The 27204-nt window shown below is 41.0% G+C and overlaps 2 protein-coding genes across 2 annotated transcripts in view; one reads left to right on the top strand and one right to left on the bottom strand.

Moving 5' to 3' along the window:
• The window catches only part of BBOF1 (basal body orientation factor 1), a 55167-nt gene extending 43792 nt beyond the window's left edge, over positions 1-11375 (bottom strand). The window contains exons 1-3 of the mRNA XM_028100574.2: positions 10673-11375; positions 7088-7316; positions 38-103 (exon numbers count right to left, since the gene is read on the bottom strand). Coding sequence (XP_027956375.2) covers positions 38-103; positions 7088-7316; positions 10673-10734 — 357 coding nt within the window. The 5' untranslated portion in view covers positions 10735-11375. The remainder of the gene's footprint in view (positions 1-37; positions 104-7087; positions 7317-10672) is intronic.
• Positions 10946-27204, top strand: part of ENTPD5 (ectonucleoside triphosphate diphosphohydrolase 5) — a 41326-nt gene continuing 25067 nt past the window's right edge. Inside the window, exons 1-2 of the mRNA XM_088024517.1 lie at positions 10946-10999; positions 14570-14649. Of these exons, the coding sequence (XP_087880643.1) occupies positions 14641-14649 (9 nt within the window). The 5' untranslated portion in view covers positions 10946-10999; positions 14570-14640. The remainder of the gene's footprint in view (positions 11000-14569; positions 14650-27204) is intronic.

Consider the following 27204-nt stretch of genomic DNA (forward strand, 5'->3'; position numbering starts at 1 on the left):
CCAGTAAGTAAAAGTATTAGTGTACCTAGATACTCACCAATTTTTCCTTCTCCTCTTGGGCTTTTTCCTTTGTTTCATTCAATTGCTGTTTCAGTTTTTCAATCTGTAGAAGTTGGAAATACGGAGTCAGGAAAGTAAAGAAATTGCCCTGTAACTTACTTTTTTAAGCAGCCTAGTTTTTGCATGATATTGAAACCTACAGTTTTGGAGATGTAGAGTAATGTGGGCATATTCCATGCCCTTAACCTGCTATTGCCAGTTCTAAAACCTGGCTATCATCAGAGTTGTCTGGGTAACTATTTTTTGTGTGTGGTAAAAAACACATTATATTTACCATCTGAACCATTTTTAAGTACACAGTTCAGCTGTTACATATATTCACATCGTTGTACAACAGATCTCTAACTTTTTCATCTTGCAAAACTGAAACCCTATACTCATGAAACACTAATTTCTTCTACCTACTCTCCAGCCCTTGGCAACTACCTTTCTGCTTTCCATTTCTATGATTTTGACTGCATCAGATACTTCATATGAGTAGAAGCATACAGTATTTGTCCTTTGGTGACTGGCTTATTTCACTTAGCATAATGCCCTTGAAGTTCATCCATGTGTAGCTTGTAATAGGATTTCCTACTTTTTAAAGTCTGCATTATATTCTATTGTTTGCATTTACCACATTTTTTTTCTTTTAAGATTTTAATTTATTTGAGAGAGAGAGTGAGAGAGAGATCACAAGAGGGGGTAGGGTCGGAGGGAGAAGCAGACTCCCTTCCGAGCAGGGAGCCTGATGCGGGACTCAATCCCGGGTCCCGGGATCATGACCTGAGCCAAAGGCAGTCACTAACCAACTGAGCCACCCAGGTGCCCTACCACATTTTCTTTATCCATTCTTCTGTGGATGGACATTTGGGTTGCTTCCACCTCTTGACTCTGAATAATATTTCAATGAACATGGGTGCACAAATATCTCTTCAAGATCTTGCTTTAAATTCTTTTTGGAAATTTCCCCACAAGTGGATTGCTGGATCATGTGGTAATTCTATTTTTAATTTTTTGAGGAACCTACATACTGTTTTCCATAATGGCTGCACCATTTTGCACTCCCACCAACAGTGCGCAAGGGCTCAATTTCTCTGCATCCTCCCCAGTGCTTGTTATTTTCTATTTTTCTGACAGTAGTAGCCATCTTAATAGGCATAAAGTAATATCTCACTGTAGTTTTGATTTGCAATTTCTCTTATCTGGGTAACATTTTTGAAAAAAGTTTCAAGAAGAGTACAAAGAGGTCTCATATACTTTTCACCCAATTTTGCCTCATTTTCTTTCCCTCTTTATGTATGCAAAGATAGATCTATCTAAAATATGAATATATAAATGATATACATTTTTTTCTGGACCATGTGAGAATAAGTTTAAGACATCATGCCTCTTTACCCCTAAATATTTCAGAAGGTATTTCCTAAGAAAAAGTACATTCTCTTAGAAGCACAGTAATCAAAATCAGAAAATTTAACATTGATATAAGACTATTATTTCATCTGTAGTCCATATTCAAATTTTGCCACCAATTGTCGCAGTAGTGTTCTTTATTGCAACTTTTCTTTTTCTGGTCTAGGATATAATCCTTGATTATGCATTTAGTTGTCATATATCCTAGTCTCCTTTAATCTCAAACAGTTTCTCAGTCTTTGTATTTTAGGGTCTCAACAGTTTTAAAGAATAGCAGCCAGGGTTGGGGTTGTCTGATGCCTCTGCATGAGCAGATTCAGATTATGCATTTTTGGCAGGCATATACTGTCTAAGTGATGATGTATACTTTTCAGTGCATTACATCATGAAGTAATTGATGTTAATTTTCATCAGTTGGTTAAGACTATGTCTGCCAGGTTTCTCCACTTAAAAATTACAATTTTTCCTTTTGTAATTATTAAGTAATTTATGGAAAGATATTTTGAGACTATGCAAACATCCTTCTGCTCATCAAATTTTTACCACTAGTTTTAGCATCCACTAAAGATATTTTTTAAAGATTTTATTTATTTATTTGAGAGAGAGAGAATGAGAGATAGAGAGCACGAGAGGGAAGAGGGTCAGAGGGAGAAGCAGACTCCCTGCTGAGCAGGGAGCCCGATGCAGGACTCGATCCCAGGACTCCAGGATCATGACCTGAGCCGAAGGCAGTCGCTTAACCAACTGAACCACCCAGGCACCCTCCACTGAAGATTCTTAATGATATCAATTATTGCCACGATGCCGAATGGTGACTTTTTTAACTCCCCCATTCTTTTTTAAAAAATTTACTTAAGGGTGCCTGGGTGGCTCAGATGGTTAAGCGTCTGCCTTCGGCTCAGGTCATGATCCCAGGGTCCTGGGATCGAGTCCCACATTGGGCTCCCTGCTCAGCGGGGAGCCTGCTTCTCCCTCTGCCTCTCTCTCTCTCTCTGTCTCTTATGAATAAATAAATAAATCTTTAAAAAAATTTATTTAAATTCAATTAATTAACATATAACGTAGTATTTGTTTCAGGGGTATAGGTCTGTGGATTCATCAGCCTTACGTAACACCCAATGCTCACCACAACACGTACCCTCCCCAATGTCCATTACCCAGCCACTCCATCCCTCCACCCCCCTCCCCTCCAGCAACCTTCAGTTTGTTTCCTAAGATTAAGAGTCTCCTACAGTTTAGTCTCCCTCTCTGGTTTCATCTTGTTTCATTTTTTTCCTCTCTTCCCCTATGATCCTCTGCCTTGTTTCTTAAATTCCACATATCAGTGAGATCATATGATAATTGTCTTTCTCTGATTGACTTATTTTGCTTAGCATAATACCCTCTAGTTCCATCCATGTTGTTGCAAATGGCAAGATTTCTTTTTTATGGCTGTGTAATATTCCACTGTATATATATGCCACATCTTCTTTATCCATTCATCTATCAGTGGATATTTGGGCTCTTTCCATAGTTTGGCTATTGTGGACATTGCTGTTGTAAACATTAGGATGCAGGTGCCTCTTCAGATCACTACATTTGTATCTTTGGGGTAAATACCCAGTAGTGCAATTGCTGGATCATAGGGTAGCTCTATTTTCAACTTTTTGAGGAACCTCCATACTGTTTTCCAAAGTGGTTGCACCAGCTTGCATTCCCACCAACAGTGTAGGAGGGTTCCCCCTTCTCTGCATCCTCGCCAACATTTGTTGTTTCCTGACTTGTTAATTTTAGCCATTCTGACTGGTGTGAGGTAGTATCTCATTGTGATTTTGATTTGTATTTCCCTGATGCCGAGTGTTGTTGAGCATTTTTTCATGTGTCTGTTGGCCATTTGTATGTTTTCTTTGCAGAAATGTCTGTTCATGTCTTCTGCCCATTTCTCGATTGGATTATTTGTTCTTTGGGTGTTGAGTTCGATAAGTTCTTTATAGATTTTGGATACTAGCCCCTTATCTGATATGATATTTGCAAATATCTTCTCGCATTGTGTCAGTTGTCTTTTAGTTTTATTGACTGTTTCCTTTCCTGGGCAAAAGCTTTTTATCTTGATGAAGTCCCAATAGTTCATTTTTGCCTTTGTTTCCCTTGCCTTTGGTGATGTGCTTAGCAAGAAGTTGCTGTGGCCAAGGTCGAAGAGGTTGTTGCCTGTGCTCTCCTCAAGGATTTTGATGGATTCCTGTCTCACATTTAGGGCTTTCATAAATTTTGAGTCTGTTTTTGTGTGTATGGTGTAAGGAAATGGTCCAGTTTCATTCTTCTGCATGTGGCTGTCCAATTTTCCCAACACCATTTGTTGAAAAGACTGTCTTTCTTCCATTAGATATTCTTCCCTGTTCTGTCAAAGATTGGTTGACCATAGAGTTGAGAGTCCATTTCTGGGCTCTCTATTTTGTTCCGTTGATCTATGTGTCTGTTTTTGTGCCAGTACCTAACTCTCCCATTCTTTGGAGATTTAATAATTTACCACATTCTACTGAAAGGAAAAGTTTTCCCTTCTTCCTTATTTATTAATGTATGTTTTATTAGCAATATGCACTCATGGACTTATTTTATTCAATGGATTATAATCCTTTGCTGTCATCATTTATTTTGATTGTTTCAGATTTGGCTAGTGGGAGCCCCTTCAAGCTAGTACCTGTGCCCTTTTCTTTTTTTTAAAGATTTTATTTTAAGTAATCTTTACACCCAATGTGGGGGCTCGAACTCACAACCCTGAGCTTAAGAGTCACATGATCCACCAACTGAGCCAGCCAGTTACCCTGCCTTTTAATTTTCTAACTTACTTTCTTGCACAGATATTCCAGGCTCATCTTTTACTTTCCCTGCTCCAGTCTTAGACTCAATCATTTGTCCAAGGTTGCTAGTATGTTTTAGTAGGAAACCTGAGCTTTTTTTTTTCTTAAAGATTTTATTTATTTGATATATATAGAGAGAGATCACAAGTAGGCAGAGAGGCAGGCAGAGAGAGGGGGGAAGCTGGCTCCCTGCTGAGCAGAGAGCCTGATGTGGGGCTCGATCCCAGGACCCCGAAATCATGACCTGAGCCGAAGGCAGACACTTAACTGACTAAGCCACCCAGGCACCCCCTGAGTAGCTTTTTAAACTAACAACTCCTTGACATGGTTATAGAATCAGAGGATACATAAGTGAAATACTGTTGTAATCAGACTAGTTTAAGGAAAACCTAAAAATTTTATGATATAAATTATGACAGTTCTAAGTCATATAGGTCAGGTGTGAAATATGAGATTTAGTGATTAAACAAAGCCTTAAATGCGAAAACACCAATTTTGTTCAAGATATATTTCTAAAACACATTTCATTTCTAATATTTCTATAATTAACATGATATACAACTATAAACAGTTTAAATAAAGCTTTAATGACACATTTCTAGGATATAGCAGAATGAGTAAGAAAACTATAGGAGAGCTCATTAAACAGCATATATTTAATCTATTTTACTTCTTCCTTCCAAGATAGTCTCTTTGGTTTTAATGGGCATCTGCGATTATGAGAAAATTATGTTATTTGCCATAGCCAGATGCTGACCTGATACACGAAGGCAGATGAAAATCAGGAAATATGAGTGACACTGATAAACCAACAGCAATCAGCTAATGCAGGCCACAAAGCTTCTATGTGATGAATTTGGAAAATTACTTGACCTAAAAGCTTACCTTAGAATAATACTTTATAGAAGACAATTTTAATAATGCCTACTATTGAAAGAACAATTTTTTAAAAAGATTTTATTTATTTGACAGAGAAATAGAGCCAGAGAGCACAAGTGGAGGGAATGGCAGAGGGAGAGGGAGAAGCAGGCTCCCAGGTAAGCAGGGAGCCCAACACGGGTCTTGATCCCAGGACCCCGGGATCATGACCCGAGCTGAAGGCAGATGCTTAACCATCTGAGCCACCCAAACGCCCCTGAAAGAGTAATTTTTAAAATGGAAGTTGCCTAGGAAAGAAGGTAAAAAAAAAAATAACAGTAGGGGCGCCTGGGTGGCTCAGTTGGTTAAGCGACTGCCTTCGGCTCAGATCATGATCCTGGAGTCCCAGGATCGAGTCCCGCATCGGGCTCCCTGCTCAGCGGGGAGTCTGCCTCTCCCTCTGACCTTCCCCCCTCTCGTGTACTCTCTCTCTCTCTCATTCTCTCTCTCAAATAAATAAAATCTTTAAAAAAAACAGTAATGCATAAAAATTTACTTTAATAAAATTCACAAAATCAAGACAAATGTTCAGTTGCCTGATTTCTGTAATATGCTTTCACTATTATCTTGAAGTTAATTTTGATTGGTATTAACTTTTTCAAAGTATCAGTACACTCACAAGCCATTCGTTCATGCATGCAAAAATATTTTAATGACTGCCTTCTATGTGCTATGCCTGTACCAGGTGCTGGAGATGTAGCACTGAAAAATAAAAAAAGCCCCAGGATGCTTGGGTGGCTCAGTTGGTTAAGTGGCTGCTTTCGGCTCAGGTCATGATACCCGGGTCCTGGGATCGAGTCCTACATAGGGCTCCCTGCTCATTGGGGAGCCTGCTTCTCCCTCTCCTGCTCCCCCTGCTTGTGCTCTCCTTCCTCTGTCAAATAAATAAATAACATCTTTTTTTAAAAAAGCCATCAAATTCTTTACTTCCATGAGGTTTCATTCTAATCAGGAAAAGAGACAATAAACAAATATATAAGTAATATTCATGCAGCTCATAGAGGCAGATGGGAAAGAGAAGAATTTGGAGTTGCACCTAAATTCCAATTTAACACCCACTAGCTGTGTGACTTTGGGTCACACAGGTATAGTGTAAATTAGTATCTGTCCTTTCTGAGAGTCAATTATCTATAAAATGGGAATGACATATTGTAGCTACATGGGGCTATTAAAAGTCCTTAATGAGACAAGAGAGGTATAAAGTACCTAACATAGTGCTTGGTACAAAATATGGTCTCCAAAATATTCGTTCCCTTCCCTTTTTCCTCCAGATCTAAGATAATAGTTTCACTCGCAACACTTAAATAGGGTACAGAAAGCTAAATTCAAGACCCAACTAGCCAAAAAAAGGAGATTCAACTTGCTGGGTTCATAATCATGTGATCATGGATTATCAGTGAATTGCTTTATAAATCATTAAAAGTATTTATCAATATCAAAAAACATATAGGTCAGGGGCACCTGGGTGGCTCAGTCAGTTGCGTGTCAGGGACACTTGGTTTTGGCTCAGGTCATGATCTTGGGGTTGTGAGATGGAGCCCTCTGTCTGGGCTCTGCACTCACCGGGGGGTCTGCTTGAGATTCTCTCCTTATCCCTCTGCCCTTCCCCCACTGCTTGTGTGAACACTCCCTCTCTCCCCTGCCTCAAATAAATAAAGCTTTAAAAAAACATACAGGTCATATACTATGCTCTTCTTAAAATAAAATGGACCATAATGTTCCCATATGACCATCAATCTTTGTTTCAGACAAGAAAATAATGGGACAAGGGCTGAAAATAAAAGAGCCAATTCTAACAGTAAAGCCATTCAGCAATAACATCCTGCTTCAAGTATGACAGAGGTAGTTATTGAGACTCGGGAGGGTTTCTACCCACCTACCATATTATCTTTCTCCTGATCCTGCTTCTTCAGGTAACTTAATACAGACATTGTATCTTTCTCCATTTTATACTGCTGTTTCTTTAAGTCCTCATTACTTTTTGCCAGTCTCCGGGAAGTATCACGATACTCAATCCTAGAGAGTTCTGTGACTTCCAGCCTGGCCTCCCACAGGGAGGCATTGGCCTTGGCTCTGTCCACTGTAAATTCATCAGCTTTTATTATCTTCCTGCATGGGAAGAGGACATTGACAGCATATAACTATTTCTCTACTATATTAGAATTATACCTTTCTCTTCACTACTATTTGTTTTGGTTGGCAATGCCTGGCACATATGAGCAAATATTGTTGGATGAATGAGTTAATAAATACATATTTATGATAAGGGAGTTAAGTGGGCGACTCCTCTCAGAAGAGGGGAGCTTTGGAGCATAACTCTAAAGAACTGGAAAAACAAAGAGGAAAGGCATAAGTCAAATTCATTTCATAAATCTTTCACATCTTTTCATTTACCTCCTTTTCTCATATTTGAACTGTCATTTCTATTCCTACCCACTCAGTTTTAGACCTTGGTTCTCACTCCTGCAAATCTATTACCTTAGTTCCCCTTCTGAATAATACATTCGTAGTGTAACTGTAAGTCCATCATTCTGTAATCTTCCACATACTCCAACCCCAGTTTTGGTTTAGTTTTAGGTTGTTTGGCGGGGGGGGGGGGGGATTTCTGGCTAGACCTTGGACAAAAGATCAAGTCACAAGGACAAGTATGTTAAATACTTTATTAGCTGGTGCCACAATGCACCAGGCTTCAAGGATGGCTGAGAAACGAACCATAATCATTTATACAGAAGTAAAAAGAAAAATTTAAAATAATAATAATAAAGCATGGCTTCAAAGATTAAAGTGATAAAAGTAGAGTTTTTCAAAATAAAGATTTAGGGGCGCCTGGGTGGCTCAGTCGGTTAAGCACCTGCCTTCGGCTCAGGTCATGATCCCAGAGTGCTGGGATTGAGCCCCGCCTCGGGCTCCCTGCTTGGCGGAGAGCCTGCTTCTCCCTCTCTCTCTGTCTGCCGCTCTGCCTACTTATGCTCTCTATCTCTGTTAAAGAAATAAAAATCTTTAAAAAACAAACAAACAGAAAACAATAAAGATTTATTGTATGAAGATTAACAAAACAATGCCCCTTATATGTGGTAGGCACTGGATGCATATTTAGATAATAGGTAAGACTTTACCTGCATTTGAACTCTATAAGTATTTTCACACATAGATACGTGTGGATCTATCTGTACTATCACCCTCCACCCCACCAACTCCTGGTTCTCCATCCCTTTCCCTTCTGTTCTCTTCAAATTAAGGCCAGCCCCACCTCCAACCCTCTAGCCTGTTATAGCTTTGACCTTTCTTTCCAGCATGATTTAGGCAGTAGTGATAAGCTGCCTTGCTATAATCATCCAATTACTCCCTGAAGGTATCAGGTCTAAGCTGCTCAGAACAGTTGATGGCAGCTAGGATTTCTCATAAAACAACCACTAATACTGACTGAAAAAACAAAGCAGCGTTTCTCAAACTATGAGTTATGGAAAATCCAAGGAATACAAGGTCTGTTACCCTCAATGTTCCTCCTTGTTGATAAATGTACTGTAGATGCACGGTCAAAAATAGAAAACGTATGCTAGTGAGTTCCAAGAATGTGACAAGACCTTGGCACTTGTAAAAAGTGCAAGACTGGGGCACCTGGGTGGCTCAGCTGGTTAAGTGTCTAACCTCAGCTCAGCTCATGATCTCACTTTGGCTCATGCCATCATCTCAGGGTCCTGGGATTCAGCCCTGCGTCGGGCTCTGCGCTCAGTGGGGAGTCTGCTCAAGGATTCTCTCTCTCCCTCTCCCTCTGCCCCTCACCCTGCTCATGCTCTCTCTCTCTCCTTCTCAAATAAATCTTTTTTAAAAAGTGTTAAACTATGCAATTATGTAAAAAAGAGAAAAAATTCACACTGCAGAAGAATACTTATATTAATACATGGGGGGGGGGAGCTACAAATAAATATGTACCCTGGGCTATCATTTTATGAAGAAGAAAAAGAAAATCCCCAAATGATAGTAGTAGTTACATTTGGATGATGGGATTACAGGTGATTTTTGTTTTCTACTTTGACTTTCCATGTTTCCTAAACCTTCTGTACTGAGCACGTATTACTCTCTTAAACAAGTTACTTTATAAACTTTACAAGTTTGGGGGATTCCCTTTTGGTCCCATATATAGTGATTGATGCTGGACACCATGTATGATTCCAACAAACCACTAGAGTCACCCAATAGATTTAGTAGCAATCTAGCAGCAACTCCATGCCTGCAAAGGGTTAGTGCTACAGCAATGCCTACTTTAGGGGTTCTGACCAGCTTGGGGAAACCTGAACAATTACCCAATTCGTTCAAATCTTTTACGTTTTCCTTTGAACCAAAAGGAATCCTTCAAAAGGCCCAACAAACTACTTCTTCAATCACCCAGAGATTCTCTAGATGTTCAAGATATTCTCAACTACACCACAGAGCTCTCTCAGGGGGTGTGTGTGTGGGGGGAATGAAACCTAGATAATAGTTCCTGTAGAAAAAAAGAGAAGATTCAAGCTGAAGCATACAGGGACACCTTAATTTGTTTATTTATCAAATAATAAGCATCCACTATGTTTCAGGGTCTCTGCTAGGTGCTGGAGATATGGTGAATAATGCTTAGTGCCTACTCAAGAGAAGCTTATAGTCTTGAGCAGGGGTTTCCAACCCCGGCACTACTGATACCCCGAGCCAAATAATTCTTTGTTTGGAGAGCAGGTGGGGGGGTGTCCTGTGCATTGCAGGATGTTTAACAGTATCCTTGGTCTCCACCCACTAGATGCCAGTAGCACACATCCCCCGATGAGAACCAAAAATGTCTCTAGATAGTGCCAAATATCCCCCAGGAGCCAAAATCGCCCCCGTCTAGAGCACTACTGTCCAACAGAATTTTCTGTGGTGATGTTAATGTACTATACCTAGGCTGTCCCATACAGTCACCAGTAGCCACATGTGCCTATTGAGCATATGAAATGTGGCTAATACCACAGAAGATCTGATTTTTACATTTTAAGAGCCACACATGGCTGGTCACTACCCTATTGGACAGCGCTGGTCTAGAGGACCTTCAGTATACCAAGAAATGTTATCCTGACTTCCTGATCTTCACTTCTCGTGTCAGAACTAACTCTTCCTCCTCATTCCCAGTTCTTTGCTTTTTTCACTAGCCCCTATTTCATTTGGTCCTGTATTTTATTCTTCGGGAACTTATCTGCCTCCATCGTTAATGCATTACACATAGGCAGGGGCTGTGTCTAAACTCTTCGGGGTCCCAAACCTCACGCTCCGTTGTTTAGGTTGGAGCAGTACGGTTCGCATACATTTTGGGAATTTCTGAACAATGAGGTGTCCTTTTCAGAAGCCAGGAGAGCAAGAGGAGGGCAGTTATCCAGCCGGCCAGCCCCAGCGTCCCGCCTGTTCCCAGCCCCGAATCCCCGGAGGATAGGCCCAGGGAGAGCGTGGCTTCTCCTTACTTCTTGTCTTTGTCTTTGCCTTTACTCTTGCCTTTCTTTTTGTCCTTTCCCTTAGACGGCATCCTGGCTTCACCAGGGGCCCCACTGTAGTGGACGTTTCTCCACCGCCTCCCCCGGCCGGCTCCGTTTCTAAGGAAACCAGCACGCCCAGCGGGTAACGTTCCCTCCCAGCCGTTGCCCGTGCGCCGGAGAGCGCACGCGCCGGTGACGTAGCCCCGACGCCACCGCCGCAAGGGGCCCGGTCCGCGGGCCGGGCACGGGGGCGGGGCAGAGATCGCGCCCAGGGCGGAGGGCGGCGGGCGGCCGCGCCGGGGCGGCGCGCGCGCGGTGAGTGTGCGGGCAGCGGGGACGCGGCCGGGGAGGTTGGCGGCCGCGGGTTCGAAGCGGGCCCACACGGGGCGGCGGCGCGGCGTTCTGCAGGCCAGGCATTTCCGGCGGCGCGACGGTCGGTGCGCCCTAGCCTCAGGAGGCTTGCTTCGCTGGGGTTCCGGCCGCCCCGCCGCGGGCGTCGGTGCGCCACTCCGCGCCGTCTTTGCAGCGTTTCCCACCCACCCCGCCTTGCCATCGCGTCCACCCCCTGGCCTCACGCCGCAGCCAACGTGGCCGAGGCCGCCCTGACTCTTTTGGTTTCCTTCTCCCTCTCCTAGCTTCTAACTCTGGCTAATTCTGTGAGGGATGAAGCATTCAAGGGACTTGCCAGGCTAAATACTTTTTGATGAGGCCGCGGAGGACTTCTCCGAGGGCGGTGGTTGGGAGGGAGGCAGGCTGCCTCGTTTGGGGAGCGCATGCGGGCGTCTGAGAAAAGTCCTGTCAGCTGGGGTCGGAGAGGCTCCGACGAGGAGAAAAGCGTTGTCACCTGGGGTGGGAAAGGTGGCAGGGCCACGAGGAGAGCTCTGGGGTCAGGCGCTCGGCCCCATGCTGTCCCGTGTGTCGGACGCTGCCCGCCCAAAATGTTTGGCCCGGGATTCCCATTTAGTGATACCTGTCTCGTCCGCAGCCCCTTTTTCTGCAAGTTGCAATACAGTTGGAACTTCGGCCTTTTTGGTGTTTTGTTTTGTTTTTTCCTGAGCACATTTGTGAAAAGGGGTATTCAAAAGTGTTCGTTTTCAGAGGAGGAGCTCTGTAATAATGCCTTCCTTCTGTGAGAGTTAGTGTCATTGAGGACGATCGGGAATTCAGGGTGCCAAGACAGTGCCTAGGAAACTTGTGACTGAAGCTCTGCTATGCGTTATCCTACCTTTCAAATTGAATGTAAGGTTGCTTTCTTTCTTTCTTTCTTTCTTTTTTAAGATTCTATTTATTTGACAGAGAGAAACACAGTGAGAGAGGGAGAAGCAGTTCTCCCGCCGAGCAGGGAGCCCTATGTGGGGCTCGATCCCAGGATCATGACCTGAGCCCAAGGCAGACGCTTAACGACTGAGCCACCCAAGCGGCCCTGAATTTAATGTTTCTTTAAAAACTTTGTACATCTTCCCTCTCCATTTCTCGAGGTCTTTGTCCTGATGCCCCCTTCCTTTTTTTTTTTCCTCCAGTTGTGTAGCTTCTGTTTTTGAATTCTGTGGCTAGAGGGAACATGCTCATTTGTTAATGAGCGCTGAAAATCTTTTGCCACAGCGTGTGTTAGCATGATTTTAGTTTACCCCCCTTTTTTTTGAGTTGAGTTGATTCACAGCGTTATATTAGTTTCAGGTGTACAACATAGTGATTCACCTTCTCTATAGGTTCTGCTATGCTCACCACAAGTGTAGCTACCATGTAAAATGCTATTACAGTATCATTGTATTTTCTATGCATTAACTTACTCCCTAAGTCCCTTTTGTTCCCATGATTTATTCATCCTGATATAGGGAAATGTTGGGGTTCAGAGCCGACGGCCAAGAAAGAATTCTTGAGACATCTTCGGTGCAAAAAGGTGGTTTTCTTAAAGCCGGGGGACAGGACCTGTGGCCAGAAAAAGCTGCCCTGGAGTTGTGAGGAGTGGCCAATTGTATACTTTCAAGTTGGGAGGGAGTTAGGGATAGCTTAAGTCTCTAAGGAATTTTGGAAGCAAGGTTTCCAGGAGCTTGAGGGGGCTAGCTATTATTAGGAAAAGGTCATTTATTACTGTCTAGTAAACCCTTAGTCATGAGACCCTTCAGATGTATATCAGTGGGCCATATCCTTGGGGGATGATTGCCAACATATATCTTGGTGGGGAAGTAGAGATAAAGGAAGTTTCCAGTGGAATTTTTTTTTTAAAGATTTTATTTATTTGAGACAGAATGAGAGAGAGAGAGAGAGAGCACATGAGAGGGGGGAGGGTCAGAGGGAGAAGCAGACTCCCTGCTGAGCAGGGAGCCCGATGCAGGACTCGATCCGGGGACTCCAGGATCATGACCTGAGCAGAAGGCAGTTGCTTAACCAACTGAGCCACCCAGACGCCCTCCAATGGAATTTTTATATATTAAAGTAGACCACAGGATCCCGGGGGGTCCGGCTAAGGTTGCCTTTTGCCCTTACCAAAGTACTAACATCAAGGCAGCTGAGTTCCTAGAGGAATGTCACTCTGCCTGTTCCAAGGACTTGTCAATGGACTTTAAGTAGTAATTTAATTTTTTTTATTTTGCCTTTGTTTCCCACATCAATTACACAGCTAGAAGCCTGCATCTCCTATTCCCCTTCACCTGTTTTGCCGAACCCTCGAACCCCTTCCCTCTGGTGGCTTACTGCATTTCTGGTGCAAATTTTCCCTCTATTTGTATGTCACACTCTGGTGGGTCCATGGTGGGATTACCATACACGGAAGGAATTTCCTCTGATAATATCCATAAAGTTAGGATTAATTTTTTTTTAAGTTTTTACCTATTTATTTGACACAGAGAGAGAGAGACAGCGAGAGAGGGAACACAAGCAGTGGGGGAGGGAGAGGGAGAAGCAGGCTTCCTGCCAAGCAGGGAGCCCGATGCGGGACTCCATCCCAGGACCCTGGGATCATGACCTGAGCCGAAGGCAGACGCTCAACGACTGAGCCACCCAGGCGCCCCAAGTTAGGATTAAGTTTTGTCTGAGGTTCTGAAAGTGCATCCTATTGATAACTTATAGAAAAGAGAGGTTAGGGCATCTTCTATACAGGCTGTAAAATTGGATTTCTAAAAGTTGGTTATTGTATAATATGAAGGTCAGTTCAAGAATTTCCTTGTTTGAACACAGGCCTATAGACTCATTTATAAACATGAAAGTTTCTTAATATACACATAATACTTTAAATTGCATATACTTTATAGTTTTTTTAATCATACAATTTTATTTACCATAACTTTGTAGTTAAAACTGCTGTGATATGACTATGGCTAAGAGACATGCCCATATTTATACTATAGTAGAGGTGGTTCTAGAATTTGCAGTCTTCTGAACCTCCACATTCTCTGCCAAAGAACTGGATATTATTCAGTCATGTTAGTAAGAAACATCTGATGATACAGATAGTAAAGTAGGAAGTTGCTATTTAGCAATTCATCTGATAATATTTCCTTCCATAATTTCTGGTAGGTAGGTTTACTGTGAAGTTTCAGGATTATCTTGCTGAATAAATATGCTTTGTTTTATTTTTTAGAATGCTAATGCTTTTTTTTTTAAGATTTATTTATTTATTTATTTGACAGAGAGAGAGAGAGAGAGAGAGACAGCAAGAGAGGGAACACAAGCAGGGGGAGTGGGAGAGGGAGAAGCAGGCTTCCCACGGAGCACAGAGTCCAGTGCGGGTTCGATCCCAAGACCCTGGGATCATGACCTGAGCCAAAGGCAGACGCTTAACGACCGAACCACCCAGGTGCCCCTAGAATGCTAATGCTTTTAAAACTTGGAATAAACCAGTCAAGTGTTTTGTTGACTTGGCTTTACAATTGTTTTTTTCCCCAGTTTGCATAGTTCCCGGTCGACATAGAAATGTGGGAGTGTCTTGGCTGAATCCTCATGCAGACAAGATCATTATGGTCCTGGTAGGTAGGACCAGGAACCTGATATAAGGTAACATCTGTGCTAGCTTAAAGCTCTAAATGTACTTCATATGCTTCTGGGTGGGTTTTGTTGGTGTTTTCTTTCTGAATTGGATTCTCTGTCCTTACCAAATGATGACTTTTCTCTTGTCCTATTGATTGTAATATCAAGTGTAGAGTTGTTCAAAAAGCCAAACAACTCAGGACTACATATCAAAATATATAGTATTTCCTGGTGTGTGTGTGTGTTTTTTTTTTCTTCAAAATATATAGTAATTCTAATTTTCTCTTCTAGTAGTTCCCAAATTGGTTTTACTCTGTAAAGTCATCTGTGGCTTTATTCTTGTTTTGCCTGGAGACTCAAAGTTTCTACTCATAAATCATCCTTGAAATCACCTGATAGCAGATGGAACTCTATAGGTGGAAGAGAGTAGGTGGAGAGCTTTTGATTTGGTTTTCATAAAGCGTTTAGAATCATGCATAAATATATTACCCAAACTGTATCTGAAGGGACTGATTCGTGTTTCCAAATATCATGGGGAGTCAGTTACTTTCATCTTATTTTTTATTGCCCGTGGTACAAATACAGAGTTCTATTAAATAGGTATTGTGATATTGACTAGGTCACATCCCTGCAAGGGATGAGAAATCCTGGAGATCAAGGGTTTACTGTTATCAATTTTAAAACTAGGATTGTTGTTTTTTTTTAACATTGACTTTTTCTTTTTTTTAAGATTTTATTTATTTGACAGAGACAGAGGCAGAGAGAGCAGGAACACAAGCAGGGGGAGTGGGAAAGGGAGAAGCAGCTTCCCGCTGAGCCGGGAGCCCGATGTAGGGCTCAATCCCAGGACCCGGGGATCATGACCTGAACCGAAGGCAGATGCTTAATGATTGAGCCACCCAGGCGCCCCTGACTTTTATTTTTATACAAAATAAGATAATTATTACTACTGGCCATTTATTTGCAAAGTATTCAATTTTTATTAGTTGTCTATTCTGACAAAGCCATTACACAGGACTACAAGTTCTCTAAGAAAAATTACACACACAAATTTCAGTCCCACTTATCTGCACTTTGATTTCATGGATCTGGCAGATGTTCATTTAAGAAACGCTTAGTGAGGGGGCACCTGGCTGGCTCAGTCAGTTAAGTGTCTGACTCTTGATTTTGGTTCAGGCTATGATCTCAGGGTCATAAGATTGAGCCCCGCATCTGGCTCCCCACTGTCTGCTTCTCTCCTTCTCCCTCTGCCCCCCCTCTTGCTCATTCGTTTTCTTTCTCTCTCTAAAATAAATAAATACATCTTAAAAAAAAAAAAAGGCTGGTACTCACTTTAGTGAGTACCAACTGTATACCATGCTACCTGACAGACAGCTTGAGGAGTACCAGCCTTCAAGTGGCTTGTAGTCAGGTGTATGAGATACTGACCTGAGCATTGATCTGTGAGAGTACATAACTTCATTGGCACCAAGGTACTAAGAGTTAATAAAAAACACCAAGCAGTGATGGATAAAGGGGAGATGGCATAAGTACTGCAGGAATTTGGGGACATGAAAGGCTCTTACAGAGAAAGTTTACAGAAGGTGGGCTGAAAGGAAGAGGGAAGACTTTCTGGAAAGGTAGAATCATGTGAGCAAAATTCAGTGTGTGTTTGAGACAAGGAGATGGTTAACTAGAGCAGTAGTTCCCAAAGTGTGGTCCATGGACCAGTACCATCAGCGTCACCTGGGAACTTGTTACAAACTAGAAATGGAGATTCTCAGGCCCCACTGGAGACCTGCTGAATCAGGATGCTGGCAGTGAGGCCCACCAACCTATGTTTTAACAAGTCCTCCAGGTGGTTCTGATACATCCTAAAGTTTGAGAATTGCTAGACTAGAGGAGAGGGTTCTTGTATGAAAGTAGTGGGCAAAAAACTTTGGTAAGGTAGCCTGGGAATTCACAGTGAAGGACTTCAAATGTGAGGCAGGGAGTTTGTCTTTTATCCTACAGAGCAGAGACACCAACTTGTAACTTGAAGGCTGCATTTGACCCATAGATGTGTTTTGCCAGGACTGCACAATGGCTTTTGGGTTTTTTAAAATTTTTAAATGGAATTAGTTGTCACTGTTTAAAAACCGGATTCCACACAGAAATCTGTGCTTTCAGCTTATCTTGAAAAAATCAGAAGACCTGGCAATACTGGGCCTGTAGTTCATCATGGCAGCAGTTTGTGGCAGCAGCGAGCAACTGCCCGTTCAAATGGGTTATGTCCTCTCTAGCTTGCCATAGTCCCCACCACTTCCTGTGGGTTTACACCTTTACTGACTTCTGTTTCCTGCTTGGCCCCAGTAAGTATTTAGGTCTTTGAGTTTGTACCTTCTGTTATGAACAGTGGAAAATTGATGAAAGTTTTACTTTATTTTATCTTTCTAAAGATTTTATTTATTCATTAGAGAGAGAGAACAAATAAGAGAGACAGAGAGAGCACACAGGCAGGGGGAGGAGCACAGTGATAGGGAGAAGCAGAATCCCCACTGAGAAGGAAGCCCAGTGCAGGCTCGATCCCAGAATGCCAGGATCATGACCCGAGCCGAAGGCAGATGCCCAACCGACTGAGCTACCCAGGCGCCCCTTTATTTTTTTTTAAGATTTATTTATTTTAGAGGGAGAGAATGAGCAGGGGGGAGAGGGAGAGAATTTCAAGCAGACTTCCCACTGAGTGGGGAGCCGTACATGGGACTCAATCTCACAACCCTGAGATCATGACCTTAACCAACTGAGCCACCCAGGTGCCCCAATCTGATGAAAGTTTTAAAGAGAGTGAGGTGATTTATGTATTCATTCATTCAACAGACATTGATTAATTAAACATATATGCCAGGTTGTACAGTGTTCAAAGATAAATGAATTCCTGACATGCTGTGGGTTAATATCTAGTGAGAAAATGTTGAAAACAGTGGTGTATAGATTTGAGAATAGAGACACTGGTGATTGGAAGACCAGTTAAGAAGCTGTAACAGTCCCAAGTCTGAAGTAATAAAGGCCAGAATTTAGATATTAACAGGGGTACTAGGGAGGAAAGAAGGAGGAAGAGATGGGAAAGATATTACAAAGGAAAAATCACCAGTTCTTGATAACAGATTGGAATATAGAAGGTATGAGAGTGGAGAATTCAAAGATGGTGAGGATTTTGAGTTGTGAATTAGGAAATCTGTGATGCCACTAACATAAACAGGAAATAAGAGAATCCATTTAGCCTCTGTGTGTGGGGGGGGCAAGGGTGCCAAGGAAAGGGGGCATTTGGAGATGCCAGTTTGAAGTGTCTTTTGTTTTGAGTTCAGTATATTGACATACACACAATATTAAGTGTTTTTAAAAGGAAAACTTAATTGAGCACTACATCAAAACTGATGTATTATATGTTGGCTAATTGAACATAAAAAAAAACAACAAAAAAAGAAAACTTAATAGAACTGTCAAGATTGCATGCTTAGAGGTAGATATCACTCATTCCATCCTTGGTTTCCAAGGGCATACTGGGAGAGGTGTTTAAGTTTTCATTAACAAAATGTCTTGAAAATGTTTGCTTTGGGAGCCGTGTAGTTAGAATTTCTAACCTTGTTTGAATCCTCTCTTGGATGTATAATTTTCAGATTTATGTTGCATAGGTAAGTTTAACTTTCTGGGAGAATGGAAGATACTGTATAAATTCAAATGCTTAAAGATATTTTCTGAGTATCAGTACTACCCTTGAGGATTTAAATCATAATTGACTGTGTACTGGTGAGATATCCAAAGGATGAAATGTTGCCATAACTTTTGTTTTATTGAAATCATAGCCAAAGTTTTTCCTCTTAGGATCTTACATTTTGTCCATCTACACTTTTTTTCTTTCTTTCTTTCTTTTCTTTCTTTTCTTTCTTTCTTTTTTTGAAGTAAGCTGTATGCCCAATGTGGGGTTTGAACTCATAACCATGAGATCAAGAGTCACATGCTCGACCGACTAAGCCAGGCAGGTGCCCCCATCTGCTTGCCTTTTTTTTTTTTTTTTAAAGATTTATTTATTTATTTGCGTGCGAGTGGGGTGGAGGGGGGTAGGGGGAGAGGGAAAAAGAATCTCAAGTAGACTCCCTGCTGAGCATGGAGCCTGATGCAGGGCTCAATCTCACAACCCTGAGCTGAAATCAAGAGTTTGACACTCAACCAACTGAGCCACCCAGGTACCCCACTGCATCTGCTTTTTTTAAAAAAAGTTTTACTGTGGTAAATATAACATAAAAATTGCCATTTTAACCATTCTAAGTGTACAGTTCAGTAGTAGTAATTATATTCACTGTTTTATAACCATCACTATTTCCAAAACTCTGTCATCACCCCAAACAGAAACTCTGGACCTGTTAAGCAATAACCCCCATTCTCCCCTACCTCCCTACCCCCTGGTAACCTCTAATCTACTTTCTGTCTTATGAATTTACCTATTCTAGACATTTCATATAAGTGGAATCATATCTTTTTGTATCCAGCTTCTTTCACTTAGCATAATGTTTTTCAAGGTTCATCCATATTGTAGCATGTGTTAGAACTTCATTTCTGTTCTTTTTTCAGTTTACGCAATCTCCAGTGTGGGGCTTGAACTCATGACCCTGAGATCAGGAGTCACATGCTCTTCCAGCTGAGCCAGCTAGGCACACCAGAACTTCATTCCTTTTTATAAAAGCTAAATAATATTTATTGAATATATGTATCATATTTTGTTGCGTATCTATTGATGGACACGTCAGTTGTTTCCATCTCTGATTGTTGTGAATAATGCTGTAAGGAACATCGGTGTAGAAATATTTGTTTGAGTCCTTATCTTCAGTTGTTGTGGATATGTACCTAGGACTAGGATTGGCTTGGTGCCTTTTAACCATGCATTCATACATGTAATAGTAAATGGACCCTCTTGATCACACTGTGGAACACACACCTTATTATAGGAGTTCTTTACAGCAAAAAAAAAAAAAAATGACCCCACTAAGTGCATAAACTAGATTTTATCCACTTTGTTTATGGATTAGCTCCTTAGCCACTGCCCCCCATACATTTACACACAATACACACTAGCTTTTAGAGGGAGTATGACTTGCCTCCCTTTGCTGTTGCTGATTTTATAAACAAGTGATTTTATAAGAGTGGTTATGTTCGTAGTTTGAATGAGAAGAAAGTATGGAAAAGGAGAAAGAGCCAAAGAGTACTAGACTGCAAGTCAGGAGATGAGTGTGGTGATCTGGTTTCCAAAGATTGAGCAGATTAGAAATGAATGTGAAAAAAGATTACTACCTCTAAAATTAGCTTACTGACAAGAGAGAACTTTGCTCTTATGATTATCCATGTCCATCTTCTATAGGTTGAAAAAATGGTACATTAGTTGAAGGAAACAAAGGGGAATGCCCAGAAGAAAAAGAAAATATTGGTAAGTGGCCAATATAAAATAATACCCCACCTTTGCATAGGTCAGATTTCTGCACATTCTGCTTTCTTATTCCTGAGAGCTCAATCTCTCAGCCACTAAAAGACCTGTCACAAGGTCTACAACCCTTATTCTTTTGGAAAGCCTCTCGTTTGCATGAGTTGACATAAAAATCTAATAATTATGGCTTTCTGATTTACATCCCATTGATTTTAAAGATTTAAAAAAACTACGTGATGGCAGCTTATTGAACGAATTCTGTATATAACAACACTCATCAGTGATACACAGCATGGTGTCAGGGAAAACTAGCTCAAAAAGCATAGCAATCTGGGACCATTTGATGGCAGACAGGCAAACAGTCCTATAGAACTGTAGCCCCTAGAGGCATCCCAGGTTTGCAGAAAAATATAACTGATGATCATAATCATGACCCTGAATCATAAGTCACTTTAGAAATGTTTGTAGCCAACATTGTTAAAATAAAAATGTTACATTATTTAAAGGGGAAGCATTTTAGACACATTTGAAGAAATGTACTTATGTGGCAGCCCTATTCCTTTATATAGATATAAATATAGGAATATAGGTATATATTAGGTATATATAAAATATACCTAATGATATAGGTATCATTGTATATTTCAGTCTTTCTCATTTTGTTATTTTGATATAACATTTGAAGCAGTAGATGCTTTTCATTTGATATCAAGAAAGGGAAAATAGGTTTTTACTTCTCTTCCCACAAATTCCAGTGTAAACAGTGACAAAGCGCACTGATCCTTGTAATTACTCTTCTGCACATAAATGCCTCTCACAATGGATATGGGTTTGAAGGCAGAAATAGTTTATCACCTTAGGTTTTTATTATATTTGCTCACCGGGGCAATATTAACCCTCTCCTGACTGGTAGTAGCTTCCTGTCTAAAGGTTTTTCACTCTTAATGAATGGGTAGGAAAAGGCCTTGTGCCTTGTGAAGAGAGGGGCAGCAAGAGCAGCAACTTTCCCCAGGCAGTGGGTACTGTAGCTAAGTCAAGCCTGAAACAATGAAGAATGAAGTCAGGCACTGCCTGATCTCATTTTGGTATAACACCCAAATGGTTTCATTGTATAGAATCGGCCTTTTTGACACTTGTCTAATGATGTTTTGATTAAAATGGAATAAAGTACAGAGAGAAGTGATCTGTTTATCGGGAAGATTTTATATTTGTTGGTAACTACCAATGTATCAATTCTAATTCCTTTATTGGGAGTGTTTGATCTTAGGGTTGGAGAGACCTTAAAAGAGATCTCATTCAACCAGTCTTCTGATTTGTGAATCCACCTGGGACAACATAGTCAGACTTGAGCTGGGCCCTTGGGGCAAGAATCCTCTCCTCCCCACCAGCACAACAACTCCTACTGTTGGGAAGTTCTTCCCATTCAATCTCTCCCCTTATAGTTTCCATGCTTATAAGTCTTATTACAGCTCTTTGGCAGCGTTCTAAAACAAGTTGACTATTTAATAACTCTATTTTGATGCTTGAAAAATGCTTGTTACAGAGTTTTTCAGTGGTTTTCATATCTGTGCCAGTTGTCAGTCTTCTCCCTTTCTACCAGGTATCTCTTTGGTACCTAAGTATTAATGCTACTGTTGTCTGATTGGACATTTTCTTTCTGTATATAGCATGAAGAAAGTTGCTATTCTGTTAATATAAATATTTTCACTCTATACCTTCCTTGATTTAGCATTTCATTTCACTATTAGGTTTACTATTCAGTTATTAATGGATGCTTATAATCATAACAAATATAGTGACTTGTTTATTTTCTCCCTACTCTTTCCTAAATATATCTGACTTTTTTGAAGTATTTACATTCTTTTCACCCTTGGAATAAGCAGGATATTGTATGAGTTATAGTTTTTCTGACTTTAATGCTTCTCCCTAAATAAAATATTAGGACTCAGGGTGCCTGGGTGGCTCAGTTGGTTAAACATCTGACTCTGGGTTTTGGCTTAGGTCATGATCTCAGGGTCATGAGATCAAGCCCCACATCAGGCTTTACATTCAGAGTGGAGTCTGCTTAAGATTCTCTCCCTCTGCGCCTCCCCCACACTCATGTTCACTTGCTCGCTCTCAAATAAATAAAGAAAGAAAATCTTTTTACAAAATATCAGGAGGGTGCCTGGGTGGCTCAGTCGTTAAGTGTCTGCCTTCTGCTCAGGTCATGATCCCAGGGTCCTGGGATCAAGCCCCCACATCAGGCTTCCTGCTCAGCGGGAAGCCTGCTTCTCCCTCTCCCACTCCCCCCTGTTTGTATTCCTTCTCTTGCTGTGTCTCTCTCTGTCAAATAAATAAATAAAAATTTTTTAAAAATCTATAAAACAATATCAGGACTATAATAGAAAAAAAATGGAAAGCATCAAGTGGTGGGATAGGATATTTTCAGAGAAATTAAAAGTATATACTGTTTTTAATTTTTTATTTATTTAATTTTTTTTAAAGATTTTATTTGAGAGAGAGAAAGAGAGAGAGCACGAGAGGGAAGAGGGTCAGAGGGAGAAGCAGACTCCCTGCTGAGCGGGGAGCCCGATGTGGGACTCAATCCTGGGACTCCAGGATCATGACCTGAGCCGAAGGCAGTTGCTTAACCAACTGAGCCACCCAGGCGCCCATATACTGTTTTTAATTTTTTAGAGTTAATCTCATTGGAATAACATGTAGTTCCTAAAACAAGAAGTGTATAAGCTCCGTTAATAGAAATAACATATAAACTGAAAAAAAAAACTGAACACAAAATATTATGCAAATACTGGTTATAACTTGCAGTAGCCTCTAAGATGGCCCCCACTGATCCTCACCTCTTGGTATTCATGCCCATCCTCTCACACATTTCCTCAGGGTTGGTCTGTAGGAACAATGGAATATGGGGGAAGTAATAATGTATGACTTACAGGGCTAAGTCATAAAAAAACATAGCCACTTCTACCTTGCTCTCTCTTGGGTTTCCCACCCTGGAGGAGCCAGCCACCATGTAAAGATATTCAAGGTTCTTTGGAGAGTCCACTTGGGAAGCAGCTGAGGCTTCCTTCCAACAACCAGCATCAGCTCACCAGCCATTGAGTGAGCCATTTTGGAGGTGGGCTTTCAGCTTCAGTCAAGCCTTCAGTTGACTCTAGCCCCAGCCTGCATCTTGACTCCAGTATCATGAGAGACTGTGAGTCTGAACTTTCCAATTAAGCCACTCTTAAATTCCTGAACTATAGAAACTGTGAGATAATAAGTGTATCTTATTGTTTTAAGCAACTAAGTTTTGGGATTATTTGTTGTGCAGCAGTAGGTAACAGTGTACAGCATTCCAAATATTTATTGATTTGATAAATAGAAGAGAACTTGGGCAATGTAAATAATGTTTAGTATCCTTTAGATTTGGGGGGGCTAAGTTACTTTAGTTTATTGCAATTTTAACAAAGTGTGTGAATTAAAGAAATTCAATATAGCTATAGAACTAATAGATTCAGAAAAATAAAATTATAGTTTCTCCTAAAACAATATGACTAGATTAGGTATTCATTAATTCTCTTAAAATCTTTTTATACAAGTATACATTATTCCCCCCCTTTTTTAAATATTTTATTTGAGAGAGAGAGTACGAGGAGGGGGAGGAACAGAAGGAGAGGGAGAAGCAGAATTCCTGCTGAACAGGGAGCCTGATGCAGGGCTTGATTCCAGGACTCTGAGATCATGACCTGAGCTGAAGGCAGATGCTCAACAAACTGAGCTACCCATGTGCCCCTATTTTTCCCTTTTTATGTCACTTTGCAGCTTATTCCTATTGTCAGTTTCCATTGAGAACCTTCTTGGACACTTTTCTAGGTGGTTGGGCTACATCAGTAAAGAAGGATTCCTGCTCTCTAGGAGCTTATATTCTATCAGAGGAACACATAATAAACATACATAAACTATCTAATATGTTAGAATGTGATAAGATGCAATAGAAAAAAGAAAAAGATAAGAGTAAGGGGTATTGAGAGAGCAGGCAGAGGTAAGGGGCACATGAGGGAGAGAGGTTAGTATTAAAGATAGGTCTCAATAAGAAAGTAGCATTTGAACCATGATTTGAAGGAGTTACAGGAATTTATCAAGTGGATGTATGTTTCAGTCAGCGGTGACAGCTAGAGCAAGGCCCTAAGGCAGGAGCATGTTTGACATGCACGTAGACGTCAGTGTTGGGGGAGTGAGTAAGGTGAAAACTTAGATAAGATCAGAGGTAATGGGGAGGGAAGCAGAGCAAGAAAGCTGTTGCTGGAATCTTGCTACTCTGGGGGAAATGGGAAGCCATTACTGGATTTTGCAGAGGAGAGACATTCTGTAACATATTAAAAGGATGACTTTGGTTGCTTATTAAAAATAGACTCTAGGGGAGTGAGAGTAAAGGCAGAGATGTGTTAAGACAGTATTGGAGTAAATCACAGGAGAGATGATGGTGGCTTGGGCCAAAGTGGTAGCAATGAGTTATCAGAAATGGTCAGATTCTGGGAATGTAATGAAGATAGAACCAGCAGGAAACAGATCAGAAGTTCTCGGTTGTATATAGGAAGGAGATCAAACTACTATAAGACTTTTGCATGTTGATGCCAGTCTAACTTTCCAGCTTCATCTCTGATCATTCTTCTCTGCTCTACCTTCTCCTCCCACCCCCATATCCATTTTTCTGTAGAGTCATTCTAGATGACCCTTCTGGGTGATCTACTAATTAAAACTGTGGGCTCTGGAATTAGACCGTCTGGGTTTGATTTCTGGCTCTTTTCGCTTTCTGCTATGTGGTCTTACCTCGCTTCTTATGCCTCAGTTTTCTCGTTTCTAGAATGGGGATGTTAATAAATAGAACCTACCTCACAGAGTGGTTTTGTAAGATTAAACAAGATAATGCATATAAAATACTTAACATAGTGCTTGGGAAGTATTAAGGTCTTCGCTGCTATTACGATTACCTCAAATTGTGTTCCTTTGGCCACAGTCTTTCCTCTGCATTAAATACTAACCCTCTCTTCTATACCCTTCCCCTATAGTCTACTTTTTGTTTTTATTTTGTTTCTGAAATCCATATGACAAAAATTTTTGAGGAAATAAAAAAATGAAATCAAACCATAATATACCTATTTCTTTTCATCTTTTTATAGTCCCTCTGGTCTTTATCCACATGTCTGCATTATTTATGTAGTTCTATTCATTTTTCATGATCAGTTCAAATGTCATCTCATGATGCCTTTCCTAATCCTGTAGGTAGAGTTAGTCCTTTAAGGCTTTGGGCTCCTCTAGTGTTTTTATGATTAACTTAAGAAGGTGTGGTTATTTGTGCCTATGTCTGCCAGACTGAGCATCTTGAATAAAAACATCTGTTTATTCACATTTACTTCTCGAACACCTAGCACTTAGTGGGCATCAGTGAATGTTTGTAGATTGGACACTGGAATGGAGCCTAGTAAGGCTCCCCACTTCAGTCATACATCTAACGGCCAGATTCATATTTGTGACACTCCCTTGCTCAGAATCTTCAGTGGCTTCCCATTCCCTGCAGAGTTTAGTCTAAACTCAGCTGAGTATTTGGTGTGCTGTACTGTCTGACCTGACTTTGCCTTTCCAACTTTATTTCCTGTCACAGTCAAACTGATGTGTTCACTATTCCCGAGGGGCCTCCATCCCTTTTCTACCTCCATGTCTTGAATCATTGTTTCCTGAAAAGCACTCTTCTCCTGTCTTAATACCCCTTCTCAGGACCTTCTTCAAATGCCACTTCTTTCACAAAGCCTTCTCAGTTATTCCAGCTGGACATAATCTCTCCCTGCTTTGAATTCTCAGATCATGGTAACTGAGCTACTTGTCACATTTTAACTCTATAGAGGTTGTTAATGGACATGTATTCTTTCTTTTCCTGTTTACTGTAGTCTCTTAAAGGGCAGGTCTAAGATGATTCATCTTTGCATGCCATACTTGTAGGTAGCACTGGGCAACTGATAATTTCTGGAATGGCTAAATGAATGAATATGTGAATAAATAGGATTCCTGGAGTAGCACTCCTATCCATGAGCTGGTTTGGAGGGGAATGGGGAGCTGGGTATGTCATACATTGCCATGGTAAGACGCTGGGAAAGGTGGTACCCCCTTCCCTGATGCTTTTGTCTGCAGATATTATTAGCTCAATTGTACCAAGTCTATTCATGAGAAATTTACTGATGTCTAACATGTTCCAGGCTCAGTACTTGAGTTTGGGAGTACAAAAGATATCATATACCCTCACCTTAGACAACCTTCAGATAGCAAAGTGATCCAGGGCCCTGGCCCCTAGTATTGGGTATGTAGGCCCCAACTTATATTCCCAATGAGGCATTGCTCACTGTGCTGAATCTATTTCAGACTTAACTAATTAGACTAGTCGTGGTTTTGCTTTGCTTGACTAACTTATGTTCTGGGTGGTTTAGCTACATTTCTGTAGTTCAGCTTATTGTTTAAATTTTTCATTCTGGTTACATTTTAAACTTGCATTATGTTTAATTTTTAACTTCGTTAAAACTAGCTTCTCTGTGGAGCTCAGGAGAATTGGCAGTGGGAGCTTACCTAAGGCTTTCTGGTGGAATTTTCTAGTCACCTGTCTCCCATTCCATTATTTTAAACTGTTGAGAAATACTGTGTCATTTTATTCAGGTCAGTCGATACTAATATTTGTTTTGGGAGGGAATAGAAAAATTTAAATAACAGGTGTCACCATGGAACCGTTTAATGAAAACAAGTCCACTCTTTTTGAAATCTGATTCAGTACCTACAGGTCCTTTCTCACACTTGTGCTCTATTCTGGTTCTCTATACTCCATCTATTTGATACTCAAAGTTCTCAGGGTTTTCCTTGTGTCACTTCACCAGGTTAATTCCTACCTCTGATTTAGGACCCAGCTTAGGCCTCTTATCCCTTAAGGAGCCTCCCTCTCCCTTCCCACCTCCATGCTTCCCCTTCTGAGATGAGTTAGTTTCCTCTTAGGTTCATTCCTATAATATTCTGCATATTCGCATAAGAGAACTTACCGCAGTATGTACATTATAGCTGTTGGTTTACTTGTCTGTTTCTTCTAGTAAGCTGAAGC

This window comes from Eumetopias jubatus, unplaced genomic scaffold (genome assembly GCF_037043125.1).
Source record: "Eumetopias jubatus isolate StellerSeaLion01/CBP00866 unplaced genomic scaffold, mEumJub1_p1.0 scaffold_7, whole genome shotgun sequence".
Taxonomy (NCBI): Eukaryota; Metazoa; Chordata; class Mammalia; order Carnivora; family Otariidae; genus Eumetopias; species Eumetopias jubatus.